A 23268-nucleotide genomic window follows, 5' to 3' on the forward strand; every position below is an offset into this window, starting at 1 on the left:
ATATTTATTGAAAATGAGTAAACGGGGAGTTCCCGTCGTGGCGCAGTGGTTAACGAATCCGACTAGGAACCATGAGGTTGTGGGTTCGATCCCTGCCCTTGCTCAGTGGGTTAACGATCCGGCGTTGCCGTGAGCTGTGGTGTAGGTTGCAGACGCGGCTCGGATCCTGCGTTGCTGTGGCTCTGGCGTAGGCCGGTGGCTACAGCTCCGATTCAACCCCTAGCCTGGGAACCTCCATATGCCGCGGGAGCGGCCCAAGAAATAGCAACAACAACAACAACAAAAAGACAAAAGACCAAAAAAAAAAAAAAAAGAAAATGAGTAAACGAAAGAGTCAACCAAACTTTTGAGGATTATAAAGCTGAGCAAGTATGGTCCCTATTATATGGCCCCTATTATCTATGTTTCTGACCTCTATTATAATTCTTCAAAAATTGGACAAGGTATATAGGTCAGATATATCTATATCTATTTATCTATCATCTATCCATCTTAAACTAGAACAGTCACATAATCAAATTACCAATTACTCCTCAATGATTGTGAATAAAGGGACGTGTACTATACATACATAGAGGCCTATCAGTAACGAATTCTGTACCAAATAATACTATTCTGTAAGTCTCTTAAGGGCTGAGCTTGTCACATTGATACATGTAGTCTTGCCCAACTCCCCACCTCTCTCCCCCACTTTTTGCCACCTTAATACCTAGCGCTTATTTCAAAAATTGTTTACATGAACTTAACTTTTGGTGCTTTGGAAATAAGCTAATTTTGTAATATTTCCAACCAAGCAAATTAGGGACTCTTCATGAATTTATCTCATTTTTTCTAGGCCTATTACTTCATCTGGCTCATTAATTTTTCTTTAAAAAAATACATTGACTGTTGAACCAAATTATTTGAAGAAGCAAATAATATTTATAAACTGATAACTGATCCCCATTAAAACATTAATCCAAGTGAGAAAATCCAAATTTGATAAAATGAAATAATACCTAGATAGATTTGGATCAAAAATCCATCTATTGGGTCTCATTATCTAACAGAAATTGATAATGATAGAGCATGCATGATTCTTGCCATCCAGAAGTTTCAAAACTGTATAAAGGGTTAATAAATAACATTTTAAAGTCTATTGGGAAGACCAAAAACATCGGGAGTATTTTTTTTTTCCCCCTCAGGTGGCAGGATAAAAAGATAACTTCTGCCTGGTTTGGTGAGAAGAGTTCCACCAAGAAATGCCTCTGCGTATGAGAGTCAAATTTTATATTTTAATTTCTTCATGAGAAGAAATATACATGGAGATAAAACTTTATTAACTGTGTGAATCTGTGGGTTCTCTAATAGCCATTGTAGCATAAAACACTTATTTGCACAGCCTCCAAATGATACATTGTGATCTGCCAGTCCAGGGCATTTTGACCAAAGAAAGTCGTCAACTCTCATTTGGGACAAATTGAATGGAATAATTATAATTTTGATATGATAGATATTGACAGAAGAGTTTTAGCTATAGTCTTGATATTATATAGATTGAGAAAAGTTGTTTTAACAAATAATCATTTACCTTAAAGTTTAATGTAACAATTCATTGCAGAATATCTATAGTTTATCATTTCCTAGGAGGTAGGAGGAAAAACAAGAAATCAAATATGTTTGTAACTTGGATTTTAACATATTTACTAACTTAATTTACACTTAAAACTTTGCATTGTGTAATAGGTGGAACTATAATTGCTAAAATGATAGAGGGAGTTCCCATCATGGCTCAGCGAAACAAATCTGACTAGTGTTCATGAGGACGCAGGCTTGATCCCTGGTCTTGCTCAGTGGGTTAAGGGCTGTGAGCTGTGGTGTAGGTTGAAGATGCGGCTTGGATTCCGCATTGCTGTGGCTATGGTGTAGGCCAGCAGCTATAACTCCAATTCAACTCCATATGCTGTGGGTGCAGCCCTAAAAAGACAAAAAAAAAAAAAAAAAAAAAAGATAAAGTGATAGGTATCAGAAACAAGAAAAAAAATGTCTACCAACAACTTAAGCCTTAATGAGAATCAGAATTCCAGACCTTAGGCAAATAGCAAGCCTAATGTTGTTATTCTCATCAGTGAAATGAAGGTATTAAAGCCTAGTCTATCCTTACTGGGTTGCTGAGACGATCAGTTGGGAATATTAGTGGTAAGATTTAGAAAAGAACAATAGCAGTGATAATGATACAATAGCAATAAAGGCTACCATTTACCAGGCCCCTAATATGCGAAGTAGGATTTGATTGTAAAACGTGGCTGTTATGATCGTAAAAGTGTTTATATTTTAGTTCACAGAGACTTGTTTTTTTTCTAACTCAGTGTTTTTCACAGAGATAAGCAAATATAGAAAGTCCCCCCCCCCCTTTTTAAACAAAAGGAATCAAGTGGGAGGAAAAAAATCTCAGTCTATGTTCTGAGTACTTAGTATTATCAGTTTCTGTTTATTATGATGCTTCATCTTGTCTTTACCAGTGTCTTAAAAGGCAGGTTTCATTTAGCTTGCAGCTAGCTTCTCTGTCTTGTCACAGGGGTTACCTTAATATTTGAGGTGTTTTTAAAAATTCACGGTTTTCTCTTGTGATAAAAGCATATCTCATAGAAACATATCTCATAACTCAGTACAGTTTTCTTTTCACTCTCTGCATTACATTTTTAGTACTGGTAATGGGGATTAACATAGTATTTTGGCAAATATTGACACATTTTTATCAGTTTGGGATCACTTCATATTTTTTCAAACCATTTAGCTTATTTGTAAGTCGCATGTTAATAACTAGAGTATTTCCAGTTGTATGGATGTTATGGAATTTATTTAACCATACCATTCAGTTAACCATTAGTTCTTACTTGTTTAGATTTTTAGATATTTTTAATAAATGATAATATAATAAGTACCTGTGAAAGATATATTTGGAGTTAAAACATTCATACTCGCTCTCTCTCTCTTTCACACACACACATACCCTATTTTTCATATAATATGGTCACTGAATGCTTCTACTTCAGAAAACTGCCCCAGTGCTGGGAGAATACTAGCCTTTGATGCATTTATTATAATAAGAGACACTACCATTTCCATCCTTGTTTACTGTACTACTGCGTTGGCAATTTAAAAGATTTCTTGGGTGATTTTGACTACATGACTAATTTGCCTTAGGCTTTAACTGTAGAACCTTATCCTGCCCAAGATGTAACCTCTCTGAAATGGAGACTTTTAAATCAAATAATCTCCTTTCCAGTAAGACGGTTAATGAATATATGGTAAGGTAGTTAACCTGTAGTTCAAGATAATAAATTTAATTTTACTTTTCAATAAATAGTAGAAAAAAAAATTTTTTTTTTGCTGTCATTTGTTTCTGGAAAATAGGTCATGTTTTCCCATAGGAACAGTGTAAGATGGGGATAGAATCACTGATCAGGGATGTAAGACCAAATAAGACAAAAAGGATAGTATAAAGGCAGCTATAAATTTCTGTGATCACTTAAAATAGCAAAATTTAAAAGGACACCACATAGAATTCTAGATCTATGAGGCACCATAAGGCTTATTAATTTATAGGCCTTTTATTTTAGAAATGAGAATACAGCATCCTATAGGGACCAGGAGGATTTACCAGACTAATTAGTGGTAGAGCCAAGACTGGAACCCTGATGGCCCAGCTTCTAATCCAGGGTCTTTCCGGTATGTTGCACTGTTTAAAAATTAAAAAGTACTGCAAAGACATATTAATAAAATATAAAGTATATATGAAAATATTACTATACTATACAATTAATCTACCTACTAAAAAGCAATGACCTCGTGGAGTTTCCCTGTGGAACATCAGGTTAAGTATCTGGCTGTGGTGCAGGTCTGATCCCTGGCCTGGGAACTTCTCAGTGCCACAGGTGTGGCCAACAACAGCAAAAAGAATGAACTTGTTTTAGTATACAATAATTAACAAATGAACATTAATTTTGCTGTTTTAGAAGACTGTTCATACATCATTTGGATGATGTGTCACTTTTAAAAGGCTGTGCAGGGAGTTTACATTTTCCTCCCTCACTCACCACTTTTTCTCCCCACCTTCTCAGCATTTACCTCATTCTCAACAACAACAAAAAATATATCAGGGGCAGCTTTGAAGAATAGATGGAGAAAGGGAAAAATGTATGGGACGATTATGACCATTTATATTGGCGTTTGTGTGCTAACTTGAGGGTCCTTCCAACACCAGTTCAGATGAGGATGGCCTTTTGACCACCTCGCCTAGTGCCAACACCCCCCACTTATTGCTGCCCATGTGGACCCTTGCCATAGAAGCCATGACTGCCTACGTAACAGTATTGGCAAATGAGAGACTGGCTAGACAGTGTCAAGTAAGTCATGACATGAAAAGGGAGAATGTGTTTGTAAGTTCTTCATTTCCATACATATTCCCAGCTTTCATGGAAAATGCTCAATAAAATTAATTTGCAAACTTTAAGGTCATGGGGCAGAAAAAAACCACCATTCAAGTTCTTTCCTACTCAAATCATCTATCCTCAGACTTTTTTCTTCATGGTATGAGCACTTCAAAACAAAAAGACAACAGTTCCTACCTCTGATCTGTACAGGAATAGTTGGGTACCACTGGTAGTATTCACTCCACTCCCCGTAGAGGCTTAGTCAAGGGAACAGGAGCATATTCATCAACATCAAGCTCTAGGTCAAGGTTCAAAAAAATTAACCAGAAAACAAGCAAATCTTTGTTTTTCATGCAGAAGTGGCAGAGGCCTTTTAAAGCAGAAATATGTCCTTGCTTTTGCATTATTTGAGAACTGAAATGTATTGCTCGTTTTGAACACTTGAATTCAATGTATCACTTTTCCCCAGTATAGAGGACTTAGAGTTTTCCTCCGTAATTTTTAGAGAAGCGGAGATAAAGGACACAGCATATAAACAGTTTGTCTTAAACATACCATCAATCCTTCTGAAAAGTCATAGTTTTAATTTTTAGCTTTATTTTCATAGCTTTTTTTTTTTTTTTTTTTGTCTTTTTGTCTTTTTGCCATTTCTTGGGCCACTCCCATGGCATATGGAGGTTCCCAGGCTAGGGGTGGAATCAGAGCTGTAGCCGCCGGCCTACGCCAGAGCCACAGCAACGCGGGATCCGAGCCGCGTCTGCAACCTACACCACAGCTCACAGCCATGCCAGATCGTTAACCCACTGAGCAAGGTCAGGGATTGAACCCGCAACCTCATGGTTCTTAGTCGGATTCGTTAACCACTGTGCCACGACGGGAACTCCTTCATAGCACTTCATTTTTGTTTCATATCAATGACTTTTTATAATATCAAACTTGCTTTTGGATAGTAAACAACAGACATCCTGAATACTGTAGCTATATTTAATAATAATGTACCCATATGATGATGAAAGACTAGTGAAATAAGACTTTCTATTTAACATTATTCAATTACTAACACATGAAAGAATTGATAATATCAGTTATTGAAAGGATAGTTAATTAACATGGAGCAAATTAGGAGAGGTTTGAACTTTTTAGCTGTTATGTTGTTGATTTGGTTTGGCTGTCTTCACAACATGTAATGGTAAATAAACCCTCTCATTTTACCTGCATCGATTTGGACTTGAGAAACTTGAAAGAAAAAGTTTTTCTAACCTTTTAAATTTTACTTCTTCCTAAAGTGTTATACTTCTCCTGGTGTTATTTAAAATCACTCCGTAAGGTAATTTTTTTCATGTACACTAAAAAAACCCTCACGATGATATTGTAAAGAGCAAGCTGTTTCCCCAAATGAGGTTTGGACATATAAAGACAAATATGGTACCATTAGAAAACTTAAAGAATTCATGGTACGATTTGGAAGAACTAACTGAAATTTTGAAATCAGTAATGCTTTTCTTGATGATTAAGAAGCAAAACTAGCTTTTCGGTTGATAATGCAGTGATTCGAGAACCAAACATCTAGAACTAGTTTATGATAACCATGAGTTTATGATAACTGTGTTCTTTGGAAATTATTGCACACGTTGTTGTTATGAAAGAACCTCAGTATAAATTTCTGTATTCTAAAATTATGCCACAAAAGGCAGTTTTAAATGCATTTTTAATATAAATACTCTACCAGGTTCCAAGCAAAATAAATACTCCAAAATGTTTACTGAATGATTACCATACATAGAGCTTAGAAAATACATGCAAGTATTATATTTATTTTAATCCTAGGTGGGTAGGTATATTTATATATTTATGTATGTAGAGTAAATTATATACAAAAATAATTTTTAATGGTTTACTTGTTTAAAATAATAGTAAAGTCTAGGATTAAAAAAATCGAAAACAGGAGTTCCCATCATGGCTCAGTGGAAATGAATCTGACTAGTATCCATTAGAACACAGGTTTGATCCGTGGCCTCGCTCAGTGGGTTAATAAGGGTCTGGCATTGCTGTGAGCTGTCATTTAGGTCACAGACGTGGCTCGGATCTGGCATTGCTGTGGCTGTGTCATACACTGGTGGCTACAGCTCCGATCAGACCCCTTGCCTGGGAACCTCCACATGCCACAGGTGCAACCCTAAAAAGACAAAAAAAAAAAGCAAAAGCAAATCTCTGGATATTTTGTTTCATTTACAGTGTAATAAAAACATTGCATGTATTACTTTTAATATGGAAAATATAATGAGTAGTATTTCAAGAATCATTGTACTAAGAGCTTCATATGCATTATGAATTATTTAATTCTTTGAAGAATTCTATAAGGTGGGAATTCCTTTATTCCAGTTTTTCAGAAGAAACAGTCAAGGTCTACAGCTGCATGGACTGGGTCAGATGACAGTAGTAGGATTTAAAGTCAGGTCTGTCTTGATGGCAGAGCTGGGACTCTTAGTCACTTTCCCGCCCATTCCCTGGAAGTGCAAAGAATACAAGTTTAAGCTGTATTGTGTTTATATGCAGATTTGTAAGCCGTGCCAAAAAATTGCAAAATGAGAAATCGTCAAAGAAAGCCACAGTCTTCGTGAATAATAGGTTTTGTCAATGATCTGCTATTTTGAGTTTTAAGATAAATAAGACAGTAAAATCTAATCTTTTCCTCCCTCTAGCTTTGTAATAAAATCGTATTTCTGGTGAGTTTTGTCGGAAATCGTGGCACGTTCACCCGAGGGTACCGAGCGGTCATCCTGGACATGGCCTTTCTCTACCACGTAGCATATGTCCTGGTTTGCATGCTGGGCCTCTTTGTCCATGAATTCTTCTATAGCTTCCTGGTGAGTACATCTCTGTGGGGACAGTCACTGCTGAAAAAAATACACTGCTGCTGCTGCTTATGCTTCTCCCTTTGATTGTTTTTTCTAAAGCAGGTCCTAACATTGAGGACAAATTACATTATTTTTAGAATTTCCTAGGAAAATCATGCATTATTGTTACTTTTAGTCTTTTTCTCTGAGAAACCACATAGGTGGCACAATTCTTTGTTTCATACTCACTGAGACCCACCTCGACCCAGGCTTCATATAACAGACTGCTTTGGCTATCAGCCAAAGCACACTTCCCTATACACTTAGAGATTTTTCAATAAGTAAAGGATTGTATTTTCTTGGTATTGAATTCATTGTATTTATAATACAAAGCATTTTGTGCCTCTTTAGAATGGCATATAAATAAAGTGAGGGGGAAAGCCAGATTAGCAAAAAAAACCAATGAGTTGTTTTAAGGACAGTCTTCTTTTTTGTTTTTGTTTGTTTGTTTTCTTTTTAGGGCCACACCTGCAGCCTATGAAAGTTCCCAGACTAGGGGTTGAATCAAAGCTAAAGAGGCCGCCTAGGCCAGAGCCATAGCAACGCTGGATCTGAGCCACCTCTGTAACCTATGCTGCAGCTTCGTGGCAATGCCGGATCCTTAGCCCACTGAGCGAGGCCAGGGATGGAACCCACATCCTCATGGACACTATGTTGGGTTCTTAACCTCCTGAGCCACAACAGAAACTCCAAGGACAGTCTTTTAGTTTGAGATTAGTATGTCGTTGTGGAGCTTATCGACAAATTTCTATTCATTAAATGGATTTTCAGATTTCTTCTAGAGTAGTAGGAACTTTTGGTTGTGGTTTTGGTTTTTTGCTGGCTTTCAGTTTTCCTTCCCACATATGTATTCTATAGCCATTAACCAGGGGAGGAGTCAATATAAATATATGATAATATTTTGAAACTTAGAGCCGGGTTAGCATCATGATGCCATCAGAGCAATTTATCTATATCATCAGCTCATAGCTGGTCTGCAGTGGAGACCTAAAAACAAGTTGGAGATGTGAAAATATTATGCTGACCCAGTTTGCTTGGGTCATGAGAGACAAGTCCATTGCCTCCTGCTTCTCTGTTGTCTAGTGCACCCGTGTAGGAAGATTGAATCAGAAGCTAATTTTCGGTTTTCCCTCAAACTCTTGAAAGAGCCCCAGTGAAGAGAGGATTTGTCCCTTAGGTTTTGATACAAAATTGTCTTCCTAATTTTTTTGTCTGTTTAGGGAATCTAAATGAATTCCTTCTCTGCTCTGATTCACCATAAAAATTCCATTTTTGAAAGTCTGCCTCTAATATGTATAGTCCTATTATACCCAGCACTTGCCCCTGACTGTAATACGTAATATTCATTATAATGTTTTTGTGCTTCAACCTGCTTGTCTATGAAATGGTTAGCAATAGTATGAGAGACTAGTAATGTCAAGATCCAGTAAAGAAACGATATGAAAAAACACGTGGAATGATATGTATTAAATAACAATAAATCATTGTTATTTAAGGAAAGTTTTTTGACATAATAAAGTTTGTGAACTATTATATGACTATTAATAGTAATGTAACTTTTAATTTATGTTAACCTTATTTTCTAGTTGTATTTTCCTCTTTTATCTTTCAAATATTACGATACTGATTGATGCTAATTGGTTTTCGTTGGACTGGTTTTTATAAAAAGGGTATAGTGCATTTTCATGTTTAGAGTGCTAGGAAATGGTAATAGACATAATGCCAAAATAGTATTTAAATGTATTTTAAAACATTTTTTTGTTGTTGTCTTTTTAGGGCCGCACCTATGGCATATTGAAGTTCCCAGGGGTTAAATCAGAGCTGTAGCTGCTGGCGTACACCACAGCCACAGCAATGCAGGATCCATTCGAGCCGACCTACACCACAGCTCATGGCAATGATGGATCCTTAAACCACTGAGTGAGGCCAGGGGTCAAATCCATGTTCTCATGGATATTAGTTGGGTTCATTACTGCTGAGCCATGAAGGGCTCCTAAAAATTTTTTTATGTTTTAAAAATGTGTATAAAATGCATCCCCAGTTATATCCACAAATGCCAATCCTTTAACCAGTAATAAAAACAATACTCTAGGGAGTTCCTATTGTGGTTCAGTGGGTTAAGAACCTGGCATAGTATCCATGAAGATGCAGGTGCAATCCCTGGCCTCACTCAGTCAGTTAAGGATCTGGCAATTGCCACAAGCTGTGTTGTAGACCACAGATGCATGTCCAATCCAGTGTTGCTGTGGCTGTGGCTGTGGTGTAGACTAGCAGCTGCTGCTCAGCTCTGATTTGACCCATAGTTTTGTAACTTCCATATGCTGCATATGCTGTAGGTGTGGCCCTGAAAAGGAAAAAAAAAAAAAAAAAAGAAAAAAACCCACACTCTAGATTTTCTTTTCAGAAATAAACAAAAGGAACCATTCACTTGTCCAATGTCAATTCCTTTGCATTCTTAAGATTCCATGGGTATCAGAAATATGCAATTTTTCTGATATTGGGGCCCAGAAATATGAATTTTTAGCAGGTATCCCATAGGCTTTTGAAAACTTTCAGAAACTATGCAGAAATGAGCTGGAACCCATTGCCAGACCTTTTCTTTAAGCCACTATTCAGCTGAGAGCAAATCTCCCCTCTGTCCAACTAAGTGTTGAATTTGTGTTACTTAATTTGAGTTTACAGAAGACTATGAACTTTGTTTCTAAAGACTGTAGCTCCCTCCAAGATATAAACAGATAGCAAAATAGTTAAACGTATTATTTTTATTTGACCATCATAAAATATCAGTGTCCTAAGGTGAGCAAACAAAGTAGTATATTGACCGCAACTCTTTGCAAGACTACAATTAAATTGGAAAGTAATTTTATAAGCCTCAGTAATCAGAAAAACAGAGTACAAGGCCCTGGTGTTTCTGAAAGGATGAATGACACGGATAATTAATCGTTTGAACCAGTTCAGAAATTCTAATCATTGCCCACAGATAGCAGAAGACAAACGCTAATTATTCCAAAATCAAAAATATTATTCATTTCCAAACAGATATTTATGGCTTCTTTAAAATACATGTTAATTTGCTGCTTTTAACCAGCTTTTGATAATAAAACATGTGCTTGCTAAAGTATAATTTCAACTTTGTAATATAGCAATAAATAAAATTGTTCTTCAAGTTGATTGCAGATAGCAGAGAGCTAGGTTCTTGACTGTTGCATAGATTTTCTACTACTGAACACAAAATGGAAAATAACCCATTAGAGGAAGTAAGTTAACATGTGTGTGTTGTATTTTTGTTTATACTTCTGTTTCTACAAGTATATACTAAAGTAGTAGGTTTTGCCCTCATTATAATGTTTATTAAGAAAGGAGTTCGCATTTCTCAGATGTTTTTAAATTTCATAACTTTTCTATTATAGTGGGCTCATCAAATTGAATTCTTGTCATTTCACCTCGAATCCCTTGATTAAACAATGCTTTGAATGAATCTGTCTATTATTCATCACTTACGTGAACCTACTTTAGCATTCTCACTTTAACCATTTTACATATTCCAGAAGCAACTGCAGAATATCACTAAGGCTAAAAATAGGGAATCAGTAGCTCAGTTGGTTATGTATAATAATTTTTCTAAATTCAAGTTTGAAACGGTGCTCTTTCCAGGTCTTAAAAAAATGGATATTATATTGGTTACAAAACCAACAAATGCACATTTTATGTGATGTCAGAGTTATCTTTATTGGGAAATAGCCTATTAATGCATTCCAACTCAAGAATAAATGGATATTTAGGGTCATTTTTAAGGTTTTATTTATATTGTTATTCTTTCACAGTAAACTGAAAAGGCCTGCATTTGTATTTTTAATTACATTTATATTTATTCTTCTTTTGCTTCATTGCATTTTTTTGTTTGTTTTGCTTTTTTTGTTTATTTTTGTAGCTCTTTGATTTGGTATATAGAGAAGAGACTCTGCTCAATGTCATCAAAAGTGTCACACGGAATGGACGTTCCATTATTCTAACTGCGGTCCTTGCCCTCATCCTTGTCTACCTGTTTTCCATTATTGGGTTCCTTTTTCTGAAGGATGACTTCACTATGGAGGTGGATAGGCTGAAGAACAGAACTCCTACTACAGGTATTGCTGTTACCAGTAAATGAGCTTCCTCTGACGGTGGCTCTGACTTGTACAGAGCTTGTTGAGAGGATCATGGATAAACACTATTGGAGGCAATCTTTCCGTTCATTCCTTTGAAAACATGTTCTTGTTCACTAAGATCTCATGAATGTGGAATACCCGTAGGCTGTATATTAGCAGACAATGTGTATAGGAAAATCCTTATACAAGAAACGTCACCTAAGCTCAGTCTCAATACAAAGGTTTCAGGTGTTGACTATACTCCAGGAGATGGTCAATAATTTCAGTGCAGGGTAATAGCTCTGGGATTCTTTTCCTTCTCTTTCCCCTGCCTCCCCTAAGAACATCCAGCATTATTCACAACCATTATTTCTTACGTGTTTACTCACAGTACATTATATTACACTTCAATAATTGAAAATTATAAATGCTTTGATATGGGAACTATCAGATACTCAGAAAATTTGGTATTGAAAAAGTGCTCAAAATATTGTCGGTAAGGGACTCAGCTCACCAGGATGTGGCTGTCAGAATTTCTGTGTGCTGTTGATTTTTGTTATATGACTGGTTTGGCAGCACCATTTACACTCGCTATGATTCTTTCCAACTTACTTTGGATTTTTTGTTTATTATATTCCCTAATGGTTTCTTTTTTCCCCCTTTTTGGCCTTTCATTGTTTTGGTTAAATTTCGTTCTTATTCTTTTTCCGCGTCTCCTGCTTTGTTGAACGGACCTCATAGTTCCGCACTTTGCTGATAATTTCTCTGGGTGATTCCACTGCCTATGGGTTGTGGGAATGGAAACCACAAAATGACTCTCTTTCTTCAAACCATCAAATTTAAAAGCAGAATTTAATTACTGGTGCTTTTAGAATATGGGATGATTAAATGGCATTTATATCTGTTACTCCATCTAAGTGATTAAAGCACAGAATAGAAACATGTAGATTGAAAGTTATTAAACTTGAGACTGATTTTTAGACCTAGGTGTTAGTCTTTATTCACAGACACTTTGTATATTTTCTGTTACTGGGCTTTCTTATTCTTCCTTAAATATTACTTTGTCCAGAATTTTATAAGGGTAAGTATTTGAAGGAAAAGCTCATATATATATATAAATCCCACTAAACTTCGCTTGTACCAAACTACCTGTGAATATAAACTATCCGTTTTCAAAAAATCTTTGTTTTAACCATTTACTAGGCATGATCACATTGAGTTATTCAGTATAGAGTCTGATCTGAATCATCGTAATTTCTGAATTCAAATGTGTGCAGTCATTATTGTTTTATGAATCTCATTGTAAGTAACTTTAATTGTGCATTTCAAGATATATGTTAATTATATTTCCCTTAGAATTATAAAAGTCTTCTTTCCTTTTTTTTATAAAATAGGCAATACTGAAACTAAAATGTCAAGATCTTCATAAAAATGTTTATGCATATCTATATAAAAAGCTGTTAAATGAGAGAAAGCATTTGTAAATACTAGGAAAATATAGCATACAAAATAGCTAACAAAGTCAAACTCTTGATTCTTCATAGATTGAGAGTTTTTGTTTCATAGAGAGCATTGTGGAAGAAGCAATCATATTTTCATAATATTTTAATTTTTCCATGAAGTTCTTTATTGTAAGATTCTGTTATTATTTTATTTTATCACCTTTTTCATGGTTCTTTTTAATTTTTTTAAATTTCTTGGAGTATGGTTGTCTTACAGTCTTGGTTAGTTTCAACTGTACAGCAAATCAGTTATCATATACACATATCCATTCTTTCTCAAATTCTTTTCCCATATTGGAGAATATTGAGTAGATGGCCCTGTGCTATAGGTCCTTGTTAGTTATATATTTTATATATAGTAGTGTGTATGTTATTCTCATTCTCTTAATTTATCCCTCCTCCCCCCTCCATGTTTCCCCTTTGGTCACTGTAAGTTTGATTTTGAACTGTTTTTTGTTTTGTAAATAAGTTCTTTTGTATCATTTTTATTAGATCCACATGTAAGTGATATCATATATTTGTCTTTATCTGTCTTACTTCACTTAGCATGATAATGTAATATTTTAAATTTAATTTCTAGTGCCATTTATGTCTGTTGATACATAGCATAAAATTTATTCTTTCAATTATTGAACACTATTTTCTCCCAAAGTTGAGTGAAATTATCAAAGATAACACACCTAAGTACCAAGTGAAATTTAGAGTTTACAGGTTCACAATTCTTCCATGAATGTGAAAAAATCAAGGAGCAAGAGAGGAGGTTGAGGTTCAGAGGTGAATGGCAGGAGCATCACAGGTGCATATGACAGCAGAGGGCCCATGATTTGCGATTGCCCTTGGGAATTTAGGACAATGAAGATCCTACCTCTGGCATCAGTGGAATCTGGCTCTGTAGATGCAGGAGCCTGCACTTGACACTGTTCAGGGGAATCCTTGTCTTGGAAAAGCCCAAGGAGTTAGAGAGAAGGTTGTGTTGACAAGTAGAGGTGCCAGTGTCTCTCCCACTGTGTCTTCTTCCCCACCACCAGTGCTGCCTCCCTGTTTCTCACCCACATTTCCTTTCTCCAGAATCCTGCCAAAACCTCCCTTGTGGCTTCCCCACCCTCAGCCTCTCTTCTGCCTGGCCAAGTCATTCACCCCAGCCACAGCACTAATTCTGTGACTCCTGGGCTGGAAACCTTTGTTGGGACCTCGGGTAGCTGTGTAATGCTTGTTTTAAAATAATTAGCCTGTTTCTCGTTTTATATTCTTGCCTCTTTTGTCAAAGATTAATTGAACCTAGGTGTTTGGGTTTATTTCTGGGGTCTCTATAATGTTCCATTGATCAGTATGTCTATTTTCATACCAGTACCACACTGTTTCGATTGTGTAGCTTTGTAAATTGGTACCACCACTGTGGAAAACAGAGAGAGAGACAAGTACTATATGATATCACTTACATGTGGAATGTAAAATATGGCATAATGAGCCTATCTACAAAATAGAGACAAACTCACAGACATAGAGAACAGATTTGTGGTTGCCAAGGTAGAGAGGGGAGGCAGTGGGATGGACTAAGTTTGGGGTTAGTAGAAGCAGACTATTACATTTAGAATAGATAAGCAATAAAGTCCTACTGTACAGAACAGGGAACTATATCCAATCTCTTCCACATGATGAAAGATAATATAAGAAAAGGAATGTGTGTGTGTGTGTGTGTGTGTGTGTGTGTGTGTGTGTGTGTGTGTGTGTGTGAACATATGTGTATTATATGTATATGATGTGACTGGTTCACTTTTCTGTACAGCAGAAATTGGCACAACATTGTAAATCAACTATACTTTAGTTTTTAAAAAAAGAAAAGTCATATGCCTAGAAGCTCTGCCTGATCTGTGCCTTTTCTGGTCTCTGTGCCTTTTGCCATACTGACGGTACCTGGAATTGCCCCTTTTCTCCCTACCTCATCATCCTGTGTGTATATCCTGTTTCCTCTAGATGGGATCCTTCTTGAAAATGCCTTTTGTTTTTTCCTTTCTAGAACTCGTTTCTCCCTCTCCTAATCACTACCTCGCTTTCCTCTAATCCACTTCCTCCATTCTGCTATAATTCTGTCTCTACCTCTCTGTGCTCCCTAAATGATTGGGGGTTCTCCGAAGCCCTGACTTTGAGCCCTCAGAGCCTAGCACGGAGCACGAAGTCAGTAAGTATTTATTCATTAAGGGAATGGCACCGGGGAACATGCAGAAACCCCACCTCTCTCCCTCTCTGGCGACCTGATGCTCCCTCCATACCCGTAATACACCTGTCATTTCCTCCAGGCTGTCGTGGTCGGGGTGCAGAGAGAGACGGAGATAAAACCTGTGGCTTCCCTTCACCATTGACTCCAGCTCTCTATCTCCAAGACTTGTGTCAGTGGCGTCCCCAAGCCTGGTCCCTCTCCTCATGCCATGTCTTAACTCCAGCCACCATTTGCCTGTTCTGCCCTCATCTCATCAAACGACCAGACTAACCTTGATGGGGTGCTGCCCTAAAGCACACTTGAGTATTTCTTCAGCCCTTTGTATATAAAGATGAATTTAGGAGTTCCCGTCATGGCTTAGCAGAAATGAATTTGACTAGTCCAGAGGATGCAGGTTTAATCCCTGCCTTGCTCAGTGGGTTAAGGATTTGACATTGCCCTGAGCTGTGGTGTAGATTGGCGACGTGACTCAGATCTGGCTTTGCTGTGGCTGTAGTGTAGACTGGAAGCTTCAGCTGTGTTTGGACCCCTAGCCTGGGAACCTCCATATGCCATGGGTGCACCCTAAAAAGACAAAAAAAAAAATAGAACTTAATCCTCTCCCTCCATTTTCTAGACTTTCCTTGGTGGCTCTTTGTGAAAAATAGGTTTGAGAGGAATGAACTTCTAACTTTGTATTTGTTACCAACCACACACACTTTCTTTCTCTCTCTTTTTTTTTTTTTTCTGGCCACACCCATGGCATATAGAAGTTCCCAGGCCAGGGATTGAATCTGAGCTGCAGCTGTGACCTACACCACAGCTGTATCCACACCGGATCCTTAACCCATTTTGCTGGGCTCAGGGATCAGACCTGTGCCACCTCAGAGACACTACCACTGAATCCTTAGCCCGCTGCACCACCATGGGAACTCTAATCACACCTTTTCATATAAACCTTTTTTTACACGGATTAAGAAGGTTGCTATTTTCTATACCATCTAGGCCAGGGAGAGAGGTGGGAGGCCAGAAAATGGATGGATCCTTGGTCACTAAGGAAGAAAAGAAAGGTCCAGAACAGGGATCTGGCAGCAGATTCTCGATTCTCGCTTCCCTGAGATGTTCTATGTCCTGTTCCCTGGAGCCCATACTTGACTGTGAGAAATGCCACCTCTTGCCAGCTCTACCTTGACCAGTGCCTGAGAGCTCAGGGCCGCCAGCTGCACTGGGGAACATGTCTCTGGCATTTCCAAGCCAGAGCCCTGAATGTCTTTGGCCATGGGAACATCATTACCCAAGGTGATTAGGGCTGGCAGTATTATTAATACTTTCTCTTAGCCACTTAAAAAAATACAGGAAAAACTTTCAGTGGGTTGGCCCAGGAACTTATTCTCTGTTTATAAAATTGCTTCAGTAGGCAAAACAGTGCTCAGAGTTCCAAACTAACTTAAGCAAAAACTTTAGGAACACAGCCATTTTGGATTAATAAATCTTTTTTATTTATATGCATCCATAACTGTTTGTTTCTTGTCATTACGTATTCGTCTCTATACCTGGTTTCACTGTGTGTTCTCAGGTGGCAGTGCAGTTCCTACTATGACTTTAACCTCAGCGATGATGGGGACATGTGAAAAGGACAACTGTTCACCCACGATACCGGCTTCAAATTCAGGTCTGTAAAAAGGGCTCCACGACAGCGCCATACTTCTGAATTTATGTTTATTTGAGAAATGTTATTACTGCTTAGATAACCGCTCTAAGAACTTTGTGATGAGTCGAAATAGAAGAATGGAGGGTAAAAGAACTGAAAAGTTTCCAAATAGAAGAAGGATTTTCACACCCATCATTTTGTATCCTCGCCCCTGTTCCTCATACTATTTCTTTTCCTGAGAATTTATCCTGTTTACCCTGTGGTATGTGCCGTTGAAAATCCCATTGCCGTAGTGCAAAACCATACACACTAAGCCAGATGCTCTCAACTGTACAGCCTTTAACAAGAATGTATTACCTTTAACACAAGAATCCATCCTTTAACAAAGAATAGAAAAGCATAGGTTTAGAACTCAAAAGACTTAATTATAATTTCTCACCTACCACTTTCTAGATCTATGCTTTGGCTATGTTATGCACATGTCTTGGACTTTGTTCAGATAGCTTGTCCAGAAAGAGAGGAAGGAAGGAAGAGCGGGAGGGAGGAAGATGATGGATAGATAGATAGATACGGCATATGATACTTTCCCTTCCTCCAAAGGAACAAATGGACTCATGCATATGAAAAGAATTCTTTTAACTCTAAATTGTTCTCTTAGGATGTGGCAGGAATTTGGAAACTATGGCATATGTGAAACTTAATGAGCTATAGAATGAATTAGTGATCTGTTTCTAGAAACAGCAAAGATTTAGGGAGCATGTGTCTTTAGCAATTTCAAGATGTATAGATATATAGATATACACACTCATATATACACACACACATATACACACATACATATACAAAAACAAACACACACACACACACACACACAATTGGACTCAGAGAAAATGAGGTAAGCAAGAATTAAGCCCAGGGTAAGGATGGATTTCCCCACTTCCATCTGGATGCACACTGTCTGGTCATAATGATGGGGCCTTTTCCCCAAGTTGCTTGTTTCATGTTCTGTGACCTAAAGGGAGAATTAAATGCATGAATATGTTCCATCCCAATATCCTAGCCACTCTAGGCAGGCAGTGTGGGCAGCTGCCAAGACTTTTTCCCTCCCTGACCACCTAGAGACCCAGTTCAGACCTACAAACCACAAACCAGGTCATTCTCTACTTGTGTAGCTTAATTCTGCTCTGCAGTTCCTAAAATCCCATGCCATGCATCCTCTGGCTTATCCACCTCCAACTTCTTCAGCCTCCCTCACATATCACAGTGGTGACTCTTCATATAACATTCCAAGGCAAGAAGCCGAGCAGTACTCTCTTATTCAGGATAGTGCAATGTATAGTCACATCATACTCTTGAACCCTGTTTGAGGACTCTTGACTACACTGCCATTCTTCACTGGTTCAGCTGTCAAGCCCTGAATGCCTATCCTCTATTCACATAATTGGGAATTTGGGCATTCAAGTATAAGACCATGCATTGACTTCTCTATTTTTCTGCCAACCCATAATCCAGGGCTGTCACAGAATGTCCTGTGAATAGATAAGGAGTTTTTTGACCAGGTGATTTATAGGTTCCGGGCTCCTTTCAGTTCTTACATATCATTAGGTTCCTGGTGTCGTTATGGATCCCAGTTCTCTTAAGCAATGTATTCATTCTCTTTCATGTCATCCTCAAGTTTGGTGAGCTCCCAAACAAGGGCTGGCAAACTTGGCCTATGGGGAAATCTAAATTGTCACCTCTTTCTGTACCGCCCCTGGGCTAGGAATGGTTGTAACTTTTTTTGTCTTGTTGTGTTTGAAGAGAAAGATGCAATGGAGACTATCTGTGACCCACAAAGCCTAAACTATTTGCCATCTGGCTCTTTACAGAAGAAAAATTTCCTCTCTTAATTCCTTCAGTATTTTCACTATCTCCCTTTTGAACTCAATGTCTGTCAGACTGCAGGGGTCTGTTTCATTATTGACTGCTTTAGTTGAATTCTCCTGTTGCTTTAACTGGGAATGTTTCTGAGCTTCTTCATTTTGCTTGTGTATGGCACAAATGCACCTTTGCACAGAAAAGAAAATCATGGACTTGGGGAAGGGGGAGGGAGTGGGATGGATTGGGAGCTTGGGGTTAATAGATGCAAACTATTGCTTTTGGAATGGATTAGCAATGAGATCCTGCTGTGTAGCACTGGGAACTATGTCTGGTCACTTATGATGGAGCATGATAATAGGAGAAAAAAGAATGTATACATGTATGTGTAATTGGGTCACCATGCTGTACAGTAGGAAAAAAAATGTATTGGGGAAATAACAATAATTTTTTTAAAAAAAGGAAAAAAAAATTTATAAACCTCTAGAAGATTTTCATTAAAAGTGCTAGAAATGCTGCAGGGGGACAGTGCTAAGGACAGAGTCCTTTGGTACATGGCCACCAGAAACATGCTTTCACATTGCTGTAGTCACATTTCGTGTATTATTCACTCACGAATAAATCTTCCTTAAGTAAACTGCCATTTAGTCCACGTTCCTCCATCTTTTAAAAAAATACATCAGGAGGCTCCTTCTCAGAACCTCCTTGCCAAAGTCCAGATACATAATGTCTGCCATATTCCCAATTTGAGGTTAGTCTGAACCCATACTGGCTTCTCATGATCCTGACTCCTTCCCATACTGTCCCTTTAATGACATCTTATATGGGGGACCAGCATCAATCTCATTTGTCGGCAGTTTGCAGAGTTTGTCATAATCTCAAATTCAGGCCAACGGGTGTTTCTTTCCTCTTACCATTATCCACGATTCAAAAAACGCAGAGAGCTATTTCAAAAACTTAGACATAGTTCCAGTGGCTGGGTAAAATTAAATAGCTCTTCGGAGTTCCCCGTCGTGGCTCAGCAGTAACTAACTAGTATCCATGAAGATGCAGAGGTTTGATCCCTGGCCTCGCTCAGTGGGTTAAGGATCCCGAGTTCCGTGAACTGTGGTATAGGTCACAGACATAGCCTGGATCCCGCATGGCTGTGGTGTATGCCAGCAGCTGCAGCTCCAATTCAAACCCTAGCCTGGGAACTTCCATATGCTGCAGATGTGGTTCTAAAAAGCAAAAAAAAAAAAAAAAAAAAAGCTCTTAGAATCTTTTGGCCATCTTGAACATGAATTTATTGTCATCAGTACTTGTTGTTCCCTTTTTAATTCAACATTCTTTCTCCTCAGTGGAGTATGAAAACTAACATGTTAGAAAATTTCCTTGCTTGTTGGCACAAGTATGTTAACAATATGATCCCAAGTATAGTAATCCTATTCCTGCCTTGCTCTTTTATCTCTGAGTATTACTTTTAAATGCTTTCCTTTTTATTTTACAAAACAAATATGCTGTAGCCGTGGTTTGATTTTAAGAACAAAATAGTGAGTTGCCAGTGAACCACCAAAAAAGCTAGTGTTCCTCCTGCCAGAGTCTACCAAGGCGACTGACCCAAAGGGCCCCGCACAACAACTGATCCAGTGGTACTTATCCATCACTCAGCGTCCAGAAGCTCTTAAAGTGCAGTGCGGGAGCTGCTGGAGGCCACACTTCACAAATGAGTTCCTCCAGGTCACACACAGTGTGCACATATCCCACAATGTGGCTACCCAGCTCTGTGCAAGTCTGCCAGTCTTAGGTTTTGTGCCTTTCCCCAGGCATTGTCACTGATGCTCAACCAGAATGCCAGTGTAATTGTTTCACACGTTTTTACTGATTGTGCCATTCTGCTCTTAACATTTCACAAAATGAGCTGAGTATTTTTATAGAGTAGGAAATTGATTCAGTTCAGTACAAATCCTCAGTGATAATGATGATAATATTAATAAATATAAAATCTTTGTATCCATTCACTCATACAGTGATTGTTATCTGCCTCTCCTAGGGGCCAGCCATCGTGCTAGGTTATTCATGACAGTGTTGACTAAAAAAAAAAAAAAAAAAATCCTGGCCATTATGGAATTTATAAAATAGGGAAGCATGAAAAGTTACAAAATATGGTTCTGCAGATGGTGCTGTGACAGGTAATCACAGGAGAGCCTGGCTGACTAACAGAGACACTCTTCTGGGGAGGGATTATTTAAACTGAGATTTAGAGGATGAAAGGGGACCAGTCTACCTAAGAGGAAGGAGACGTGTATTCCGGGCAGGGGGAACATGAGGGAAGGCCCTGAGGCATGCTGATGGGTAGATAGATGCTACTAAGTATTCTCATATTATAAGTAAAAACACTGAAGGATAGAGGCCTTAAGATCACCGCCAGTAAATCAACCTAGATCTTTGATTCCAAGACCTATGCTCCAGTCTTTTAAATTTTATTGCCTCCTACTTAAAGGATTAATCACTATAAATGATTTCTTCCCTAATCAAAATTTAGAGTTGGTTAAAATTCTTTCTATTGTATTGCCTTGCCCCTAGAATGGTTGGATAGAATTTCTTTTTTTTTTTTTTATAATTTTTTTTATTTTCCCACTGTACAGCAAGGGGGTCAGGTTATCCTTACATGTGTACATTACAATTACATTTTTCCCCCACCCTTTCTTCTGTTGCAACATGAGTATCTAGACAAAGTTCTCAATGCTATTCAGCAGGATCTCCTTGTAAATCTATTCTAAGTTGTGTCTGATAACCCCAAGCTCCCGATCCCTCCCACTCCCTCCCCCTCCCATCAGGCAGCCACAAGTCTCTTCTCCAAGTCCATGATTTTCTTTTCTGAGGAGATGTTCATTTGTGCTGGATATTAGATTCCAGTTATAAGTGATATGGATAGAATTTCTTTATGCATATTGTTTTCTGAAGGCAATTTCTCTAAAAAATAAATACTTTTTTTATCCTAACTGCAGTTGACTCCCTCCCTCTCCCCCCTGCCCTGGGGACATTTGGCAATGTCTGGAGACATTTTTGGTTGTCATAACTCTGGGAGGTGTTCTACCAGCATCTAGTGAGCAGGGGTCAGGAAGGGTGCTAAACACCCTCTGGTGCACAGGACAGCCCCCCCCCCCCAAGAATGATCCAGCCCCACATGTATGTAGGGTTGAGTTTGGATCACCAAGTCTGTTTGGATGTTGGTTTATAGCTCTGAATGCAGACACATCAAGAGGCTTCCCATACTTTTACTTAATTCATTACACAAAGAACAGAACTTTCCTTTTCTCTGTCGGTAAACAGGGACAATTCTTCCAGGAATATTACCCCAGGGGCAAAGGTGCCATTTCTTTTCTCTTTTTTTTTTTTTCCTGCTTTTTAGGGCCACACCACCTGTGCTGTGGCATATGGAAGTTCCCAGGCTAGGGGTCTAGGAGTCTGGGGATCAAAATCGGAACTGTAGCTGCTATCTGACACCACAGCCGCAGCAACTCGGGCTGGGTCTGCGATCTACACCACAGCTCAGAGCAAAGCTGGATCCTTAACCCACTGAGCAAGGCCAGGGATCCACCCCCCATCCTCTTGGATACTAGTTGGATTTGTTTCTGCAGAACCACAACAGGAACTCCAAGGCTCCATTTCTTTAGGCTTGACCTGAGCTGAGAGAGGCGGGTGTGATTTTGCAGGGTAAAGTCCCAGACTGGAGAAGAAGGGATCCTGGAGGGATTTCAGCCCTGGAGGTGTGACAGAGACTCTGGTGGAAGCCAGAGATGGTGGCAGTAGCTTTTCACAGTTAGGCAACATTCCTAAATCAGTGTTAAAAACTGCAGGAAGGCCTGTTTTAATCTACTCTTTCTTCTGTGCCCCTTTTACATTCGACAGGGTAAGTGTTAAATTCCATGTGATTGAAAATTCTGTAAATTTGATCTCATAGGCCTTGCCACCTTTCAAATTTGGCCACATGTGTTTAACCGCAAAGGTAGAATGAAAACCAGAACCTGGTGTTTGTTGTGCAGCATGTGGCTTTCAGATTTAAAAATAACTTTTCTGTGTCAAGACCAGGATGAAATTTTAATTTGCAGGCCCTAGTGTCCATTTGTGAAGGCCTTGGTTTGTTACCTAGTGGACAACAGGTCCCTACAACAAAAGGGCCGGATGCACACAGTAGCATGATTACAAGCCTGGCAGTAAGTGGGAGGCAGGGCAGTCAGCTCCTGAGGATGCTCCAGCAGATGCAGGTAGGGTCATCATCCCAGAGGCATTGAATTCTCATGGCAACTGGCAGTTAGGGGAGAATAAAAACACCTTGATTTCATTTGCTGCAAACCTCCTGGACTTCCTAGACAAAAATATTCTCTATAAGAAAAAAAAAATCCAAACTGAGATAGTAGAAGAAAAAAGAATGCATATATATATAACATATACATTATATATTATATATATTATATATGCACATATATGCATATATATAACATATACATTATATATTATATATTATATATGCACATATATGCATATATAATATATAAAGAATGCATATATATATCCAAACTGAGATAGTAGAAGCAAAAAGAATGCATTTATATATAATATATACATTATATATAACA

General features: G+C 38.2%; 1 protein-coding gene across 2 annotated transcripts in view; it reads left to right on the forward strand.

Moving 5' to 3' along the window:
• ITPR2 (inositol 1,4,5-trisphosphate receptor type 2) overlaps positions 1–23268 on the forward strand; it is a 529852-nt gene that overhangs the window by 438147 nt on the left and 68437 nt on the right. For both annotated transcript variants that reach the window (XM_021092919.2, XM_084956514.1), the window contains 3 exons: positions 7118–7282; positions 11244–11439; positions 16715–16810. In XM_021092919.2, the coding sequence (XP_020948578.2) occupies positions 7118–7282; positions 11244–11439; positions 16715–16810 (457 nt within the window). The remainder of the gene's footprint in view (positions 1–7117; positions 7283–11243; positions 11440–16714; positions 16811–23268) is intronic.

The sequence above is a fragment of the Sus scrofa genome, chromosome 5 (genome assembly GCF_054392235.1).
Source record: "Sus scrofa isolate SSC_HxYL_T2T_F1_AM1 chromosome 5, Sscrofa_HxYL_maternal_Yorkshire_Landrace_v2.0, whole genome shotgun sequence".
NCBI lineage: Eukaryota > Metazoa > Chordata > Mammalia > Artiodactyla > Suidae > Sus > Sus scrofa.